At 31.9% G+C, this 9408-nt stretch overlaps 1 protein-coding gene across 1 annotated transcript; it reads left to right on the top strand.

The window, feature by feature from the left end:
• Window positions 1-7914: 7914 nt before the first annotated feature.
• On the top strand, window positions 7915-8696 carry LOC121392363 (integrin beta-1-like; the record flags this gene model as incomplete). Its single annotated transcript, XM_041523600.1, has 2 exons — window positions 7915-8040; window positions 8542-8696. Coding segments are annotated over 2 exons (281 nt in total), but the record flags the coding sequence as incomplete, so codon positions are not given.
• Window positions 8697-9408: the final 712 nt, after the last annotated feature.

Genomic DNA, 9408 nt, shown 5'->3' on the forward strand with positions numbered 1-9408 from the left:
CAGAAAGTAAAAAACCCAAAATACTATTAAGGGATGGAAGGTGGGAATTAAAAGAAGATTTGGATATTATAGGAACTTGAAGGGTGTACAAAAGGGCTTGGATACATTTAAATGGATGGAGAAAGTTATTATCAGAAAATGGCCTATTTCTAAAGGGATGGAAATTGTAAATAGAAAGAAAGGTTGGGTTCCAAAAATGTGATAAATGGGAGTAGCATTGAAAGTGGTTAGTAGTAAGATAATGGCATTGAATTCAGTATTGAAGAAGGGAGGGGCATGTTCAGTGATGAAAAGTAGTTGGACACTATTGAAGAAAAGGGTCATTTGATATTGGATGTATGGTGTTATTTAAGAGGTGGGTTTAAAAGTGTGAAGTTTAGTAAGCTTGAGAAGATGGCTCGGGTTCATATAATGCAGTATGAATGGTAAATCATTGAAGAAGAGGCTTTTATTATCAGATAAAGGGCTTTTAAAGGTATAAAAAATGGGCCTCTGGATTCCAAGGCATTAAATGGTGTAAAGATTGGAAAATTCCTCTGGATGTCTGAAACTTGGAAGTGGTTAGATCAGGAAAAACAATGTAAAGATATGAATGCTTTTAAAGAATATTTAATTTGGAAATGGCTAGAAACCCTAATAGATTTTAGGGTATAAAACCTGCATGGGCTAGTTGTTCTGTTTTATTTCATAAGTGTTAATTTTCCAAAGGAAAAAATCATAAGTATTCTAGTTATAGTTTAAACCAACTTTGATTCACATTTAAGCACCTGCAACTGAAGCAAGAATATAAGAGGAATTTCCAAGTTAAATTATTGAAGAGAAATAAATCTTATCCAGGGGAAAAAATCATAAAAATCAAAGTTTAAGAAAGAAATTAATTGATTGCAGCTGGTATTTTAATACTGTACGGTACTTTAAACTTGATTTACTTTGAATACCTTTAATTCCTTTAATTTATTCTCAAAGTCAATAAAGAACCCTACTTGAGTCATTTGAGGGTAGTCTTCAAGATGATTTAGCTCATACTTGACCCAGCCTGAACCAATTCCTGTTCAGAGTCATTCAAACTAGTGTTGTTTTAGTACAATAAAATAACACACTAAAAATTTTCCTTTCACACGACAACTAAAATTAACTAAAATTAACATTTCAAGACAACTAAAAACTAAATTCAAACTAACATTTAGCTGCAAAACTAAAATAATACAAAATTAAGCTGACATTATGTTATTTTACTAATATTTACTAAAACCACAACGTAGACTGTGAGTGCCTTCTTAAAAAAACAGAAAATATGTGTATCTTTTTGCCCGTAATTAGTCAGATGGCCTATCTTAAAATGATTGCAAAATTAAGTGAATCAAGTAAACTAATATTCACTAAAATAGTAAACTATCTAAACGCTATGATACTACATTGAAAAAAAGCATTTATCATTTTAAATAAGTTTTCATACCATAGTTCCATCAATATATTAATAAACCCCAATTCTAAGTTGCTACAAGGTCAATACCACTATAATTTCTATAGTATATAAAGCCACTAGTTACATCTACAACCACAATTGCCTTTACCACCCCCTTTGCTATAGTAACTGCTCATGACTTCAATTGAACCTATAAGCAGATATATTTCAAATGCGCTAACCCAATTAAGTTGAAATAGTATCTGTCTCTCCCTCATAGTTTCATTAATTGGGGACAATAAACTACAAGATTACTTTTGGGCTTCTAGTTACCTTTATAATATGAGTTAGACCAGTTTTCACTTTGTGAGTACTCAGTATTGACCTTACATTATCATATTGAGTAGATTCTGGTAACGAAGACAATGAGTGAAATGAAAAATGGCTTTTAAGTGTAATATTAACTTTTCATCAACTCCTTACTAAAAACTAAACTAAAATTAAACTATAATCCTTTTTTCCTGCAAAACAACCACTACTTCAAACACAGAGTGATTACTAAGCAGATGATTACTAACAAATGATTACTAAGTAGCTCCTTGTGTCTCCATGGACACAAATCCAGTGAAGTATTAGAATCATAGAAAGTATCCATCTCTTGCAAAGCTACCAAAGAATTTCTTGGAGTACCTTCTTCATCTTAACCAATTTTCAAAAGATATAGACTGAGTGATGATAGATTTAAAACAGTTGGATGTTGTATAAGATACAATAATGTTACCATAATTATGATACTGTTTGACATATGGATCTTTGATCAGTATCTAAGTCTGCAGTAAGCTATGGAAGCCAATGCGGCAGCCATTCCATTCCTACTTCGTAATTTCATATTCTGTTTTTGCAGTTTTCCCCAAAAATTCCAACTCCAATTCTATTTTCTATCCTATTTAACAGCTAAAATCCTATAGCCCTACCATAACTGGAAACGTGTCCGCTTCGCTCCATTCTAAGAAGACGGCCGCGGTGCTCGCGCTTCACTTAATAGCTCTAATGATAATATTGAAGAAGTAATTATAAACAATAGATGATAATTTCAACAATTAGTTGATGATGGAATAATATATGCACTAACAAGTGAAGAAGACAACTCTGTGATAATATCAAGGAAGCAGTACTGACAAAAACTAGGCAAAGAAGGTATAGTAGAAGTCCCTATACACACTGATGTTTAAACTAGAGCTTGAATTAATATTCCGTTTCTCATAACAAAATTCCTTTGACTACTCAAAGTAGAGAGTGTGGGCGTATAACTTATTAAAATCTTAGTTGTATTCCCATAACTTTGTGCTTACTTATATATTAGTAGTTAGTAGTACCTAACACAAAAACAAAGTCTATGAGTATAATAAAGACAACTTACCAGTAACAATTATAGTAACCTATATGTCCAGGACCACGACAATGTATGGTATAGAGCAATGTATTATATATGCAACATACGTATACCTATATGTCCAGTACCACTACAATGTATGGTATAGGAACAATGTATTATATATGCACCTAGATACCTATATGTCCAGTACCACTACAATGTATGGTATAGGAACACATGTATTATATATGCATATATCAGAGCACATAAAGCAGTGCCTATGTATGAATGGCCAGATTATCCATTGAAATTCACTGTCCTAAAAACACAATATTAGATTATCTGAATACTTGTCAGTCTTCCTCCCTAGAATAATGGTCCATGTGTGCATGGATTTAATAGAATAAGGAAAGCAATGTTTCTAAACATCACAGTAGATGTGGGTGAAAAATGCTGAATTGTTCATGAAGTAAATGTAGGATGGTAATATCAGTCAATATAAACAATGCCAAAACAAGATAGTAGGATGGCCAATTACATCATCCCCACTAATAGTACAGACATGGAAAGCAAAATATGTCAATAGTATATTTTTAGTACTAGTGATATAAAGTATAAAGGTGAATATTTTAAATTACTTCTACAACTTGTCTCAGCCCACCTGTGTATTATTTAGGAATGATGTAATTGCTAACCCTACTATCTTGTTTGTATGTTCTGCCAATCCTACACTCACATCATTTTTTAGAAAATATTTTTATTTACTTGCATATATTAGTTACTTACACATGTAAAGTTGGTATTAACACTGGGTAGCATAGTTAGTTGGACATGATGTAGTGCACATATTATCAAGACCAAAGTAAGACAACAGATTACAGGATTTATTTGATAAACATCTTCCTGATCCATAGTCACAAGCAGAATTACAGGCTATATTAAAAAAGAATATTTCCAATGTAATTAAATTAAAATTTATTGGTAACTTACACAAACAATGATTTGAATCACCACCAAGAGTGTTTTTTACGCAAGTAAACAGTCATTTCAGTGTTAGATTTGATGGAGGGAGTATCAAAACCATCATTAGTTACTGCACTCCATTTGCCACTTGAACACTCCATCTGAAATGTTGTTTTTGTTGAGGTTGTCCACTATTAGAAGTGAATGTAGCTAATAATAATAACTACGGATAAGTATCTCTAGTTTGATCCTTGAGCAAGACAAGTATACTGATGCGATGATACAGTAGGATCATTATGATCCTCCACAAGTATCAGCATTAAGAAGTAGAACTGTCAACTCTCCTCTCTATATCAGCTACTGTAGGGAGAGGACATGATGATTGACCAGTAGCTAATGCAGTATTACTATCAGTACTATGTTAAGAACAAAGAAATCTTCATTTTTTTGTCACTCTGCTAGAACGAAAAGCAGAAATCCTCACTACCAAGTTATTATTATTAATAACAACATTAAATAGTTATTAATAGTTATTAATATAAAACTGCTTATACAGCAAGTAGGTGTGACATGCAGAAATTATCATTAATTCATAGCTAACTGAGAAACTGCATGGAACAAAATGATAAATTAAAGAAAAACACAGAACTTTCAATATGACAATACTACCTTAGAAACTGGTCATAATGTGAAATTAGATAATTTTTTGGGTTGATTTGTTCCTTGTTCTTTGTAGTTTTTCCTTTTGCTTCATATCATAAGGAAAGAACTTAATAAAGGTTGTTTCAGAGATACAAAAACAGTTTCAATCTCCTGAACTCTGTCTCTACAATCAAGATATTATAGAAGAACTGGAGACTTTTTGTTTATATAAGATAGAAGAGTTTAGTATGCTGTTGTCATAACTGGATTTTCATTAATTTCAGTTCATTGTGTTGATTTCATTTCCATTATGATTTCCTCTTTTCAGGTAACCATTATGGATTGGTCTGGCGAAGTTTGCTACAGCACATGCAAATTTGTATTATGATAGCATTGCTAGATCAATGTACTCCATCCTAATAAATTCAATTGATGACTATTAACTGCAATACACAGGATGTAGTGACTGTATTTAGTAGGAAAGAAAGAGAGAGAAGACCTCTGGGGTACCAAATATCTTTATGGCGCAGACACTATGTCAATTAACAGTCAACATCCTGACCTTCTACAAAGCCTTTTTCTGGAAACAATTGGACGACTACTGCTCGGCAATTTAGTAATATCAGTAGTTTCAAATCATATGAATAAAAAAAATGTTAGTCAATAATTATGAAGTCTGTTTTACCCACTTTCCAACACAGAGCTGGCTTTGATTTCTTGATATGCTGAGCCTACTTCTTGTATGGGAAGACTCAGTGATCTTGAGGTCTATAAGATGAGAAATAGTTTTATCAGACTGTGAACTTGCTAAACAAACACTAAACTAAACTAACAAATGCAAAACAATTAATTACTATAAAAGTAATAGTTTTGTTGTTTATACAAATAGATGCTGTAAAAAGTAATAAAAAGTAAAGAAATAACATAAACATTGCTGTCAAGAGGTATAGCAACAATTATTTTTCATACTTTGGTTTGCAAAAAAAAATCAAACTAAACTTTTACTAAAAAATTGTAAGCATAGATAATGTTAAGAGTTAATACAAGTCAGGTTCAGTTACATGCATAATGTTATACTTTGTTTTTCTTCTTGTCCTTATTGTCCAACAATTGGTCAAAATGACAGACACTTTACTTGTGTAGACTAAATTAAAAATAATGAATAATAATAAATAATAAGTAAAATAGCTGCACCAATATAAAATAATTAATTAGATTCAAAATTATTGTGTATTCTTATTTTTTATAATTCATTTTCTAATGACAAATGATGCATTGTTGTATGAACTAATGATTGTCTTACTAAGTATATCAGTTGAAGTAGTATGTATAGCAACTTATATTAGCTATATCACTACAACAATCATTCCATTTGTGACAATGTTCATCACAATAACATTCTTTATTGGAACATACAGGTGATACTGACCCCCCCAATCACAACATCCAGCATAATCAAGATTAAGTTGCCAGACATAAACCTAAAATAAACATATGAACAACTTGATTTAATGTGTACCACTTATTTACCAGCTGGAGTAACAGTTGTGTAATTGATGGTTTGATTGTTGTTTTTTTGATGCCAGTTGCCCCATTAGTTTAAACCATGTGTTATGAATTATGAATCTATATATATATACTAATGTATCATTTTTATTTATTATTATATGTTTCATTTTAAAGTGATGTATAAATGTCATTGTCAATGCCACAGTAAGTAGTTAAAAATTAGTACCGTATATCATAAGTGCTATAACAATAGGTATATGTTCTATTCTTTTATGCTAGCTCTCCAAATAAATTTCAAAATTCAATTAACCACTATGTGGTTACACAGATTAAATGTATGTAACAAATTATTTGATGGAAAACTGAAAGTGAACATTATACCATTTTCATTTCTACTGTACTATCAATGAATAAACAATTAAGAAATTAAACTAACCAATCAATTTTACAGTGAATTAATGTATACTAATGAAGGATACAATACATTTATGTCTGACATGATATGCAAGGGACCCCTGAGTTATTTAACAATAATGACCAATATATAGCTGTATGCGTAATATGAATCATGTAGAGCTTCTGGTCAGTGTTGTTCAAATGTGTTTTCCATAAGAATTCCCATGGAATCCCAATGTCCCATGTCAGATCATTCTATATGATATGGGACTGTTAGACTACAGACAGCATAGTAACTTTCTATAACGTATCCTGAACACTAAACTCTAAATTCTAAACATGGAACTGTGGGATTATGTGACAGTGGGATTATAGACAGTCCTATAGAATCCTATAGGCATCCTAGAGGTATATATTCTGGTTACAAACCTTGACATTTGTATGTTTAACACTAGACCACTACACTAGTGTACATGCATTAATTGAGGGAAATATATCCAATTAAGAACATAAAGTTGAGTTGTATCATCATAGTAATGTAACATCTGGTACTATACACTGCAGCTTGTTAAATGGAAAGTTGATACACAGTAAAAACTGATTGTTTATTTAACTGATATAAAGTTATACAGATTGTATAATGCAAGCTGTTTACAGAATGTTAGAACTAATGAAACAATTTTTCAAAGAATAAAAAGATTTTCATTTGATAAACAATCAACTTATAGGACAATAGGAATGAAAACAATATTATATACTGTAGCTAACTGAAATAAACATGTAGCAAAATGTGAAAGTAAACATATATTATATTACTTACAGTTTGCCACACACAACCCAATCCAACTATATATTAGTTTTAATAAACAAACCAGTCAGGTTTTAGAGTGTAACATATGAATACTGAACCTATAGCATAATAGGATGTTATTGATTATATAGTTATAAATGGCATATCAAAATAACATCTGATGTGTGTAGCATCTGATATGCCTCTTATTTATTAACTATATATATATATATATATAACCTGTATGTCAATCAATATATCAGAATGTTTCAAGACATCTAATATTCTAATATATAGAATATAATATTGTATAGACACACAATAAAAGTTAATATGTTATTTTAGAAAATAATTTGTAGCTTACATTGGTAGAACACTTTGGAATCCAAATTTTTTATTTAGCAAATTACTTAATATATATTTTGCTGCTTTATAATAGTACAAACTATCAACAAATTATATAATGAGAAATTTATATAATATCCTACATTCCATAGTAACCCACTCAATGTCAACTAAAATTAATTAATAAATGAAAAATTTTTATAGCTTAGAGAAGATTATCAAATCACTCCTATCCTAAATGGCTCAACAAGTGCTAGTATATTTTTATGCTACTGGCTTCATTGGTCACCTTTGGAGCACCTCAGGTTATCAACTGGTAACTACTCTCATCTCTTGTTCACAATGTAATTTCAACTGATTCTTGTGTCTGGTGTTCCACTCCTGGTAGTGCTCAGTGTCTATCTCAAGATAATGCTAGCACTTGTAGAAAAATGATTTACTTCACCAGCAACTATTATCATTAACAAACAGGAGATTCCTCTCACTGAGAACAATCAGTATCTTTAAAATCTATCAATCTTAAGCTCAGAGTTAATGAGCCTGTGAGTTTCTCAGTATCCTTAAAGGCTGCAGAGAACTTTCCTCTTGATCTTTATATGTTAATGGATTTGTCTGGTAGTTTCACACAAGATCTTGAAACAGTCAAAGTATTAGCTCCACAAACTACCATTAGCTCTGCAAAATGTATCATCTGATTTCCTTATTGGCTTTGGAACATTTGTTGATAAGCCTTCACTACCATATACTTCATCAGTGCAACTTAATCAACTTAATAATAAAGCAGGACAACCATCTAGCTGTACTGGCCAATTACTCTGTACAAAGCCATTTAATTACGAACATGTTATCAGTCTTACAAACTCATCTGATCTTTTCAATTCATCTGTTCAAGACACTATTATATCAACTAATGTTGATGATCCTGAAGATCCATTTGGTGCTATGTTTACAATCTGTGGTATGTAAGACTTGATTGGGATGAGAGAAAACTTCTATCAAAATCATTCTAGTTATGACAGATGATCCCCTCCACACCAGCAGGTGATGGACAACTTGCTGGGATAGTCAAACCTAATGATGGTCAATGTCACACACAATATGATTTCACTTTTAAAGAAACATTGTATACGGAAAGTCTGACCCAAGATTATCCCAGTATAGAACAAGTCAGACAAGCTTTAGAAGATGCCAACCTTGTTCCTGTATTTGCAGTAGCAGCTTCCTCTAACTCATCAGAAAAAATTCTAAAGTTTTTACCAACAATACAATCAGTATGTTACTTGACAGTTCAAAGTACTTTTATCATCAAATTCAGACAATCTTCAAGAAGTCCTAAATGAAGCACATGCCAATGCAATAGCTGATGCTCGTCTTAATTTTAATCTTCCTAATTATCTCACAGCTAATGTTACTGTTAACTGTCCTCCTGGATCTACTTACTTACCAGATTCCTATGATGTATTGGCATTGGTAATGGAACAGTTAACTTTACAATTACATTGACACTTCAGAAATGTACAGAGAGTCTAAGGAATGGAAAGAATGTGCATATACCATTTAATCTTCGACCATTTGACAATTTTATGGCTAATATTACTGGATTTTGTGACTGTGCTTGTGAGAAGGAACAAGAATACAACGCACTAAATGTAGTAACAATGGTGACTTCAGTTGTGGTCGATGTTCTTGTTTTGATGATGGAAGGAAATGACTGCTCTTGCTCTACTGCTGATTGTCCTGTGGGTCCAATGGTATCACATGTAGTGGGAGGGGACAATGTGATTGTGGTCAATGTATATGTACTCAACAAACTGAGCCTATCAAGGAGTCCTCATCCTCGTGTTGTAGGAGATGCTTGTGAATGTAGTAACTATGAATGTGATACTGGCTCCAATGGACTGGTATGTAGTGGGCGGGGGCAATTTGTACATGTTCTAATGGTGAAATTACATGTCTATGTCATAACTCTACACGTACAGGACT

The sequence above is a fragment of the Gigantopelta aegis genome, unplaced genomic scaffold (assembly GCF_016097555.1).
Source record: "Gigantopelta aegis isolate Gae_Host unplaced genomic scaffold, Gae_host_genome ctg3654_pilon_pilon, whole genome shotgun sequence".
In the NCBI taxonomy this organism is placed as follows: domain Eukaryota; kingdom Metazoa; phylum Mollusca; class Gastropoda; order Neomphalida; family Peltospiridae; genus Gigantopelta; species Gigantopelta aegis.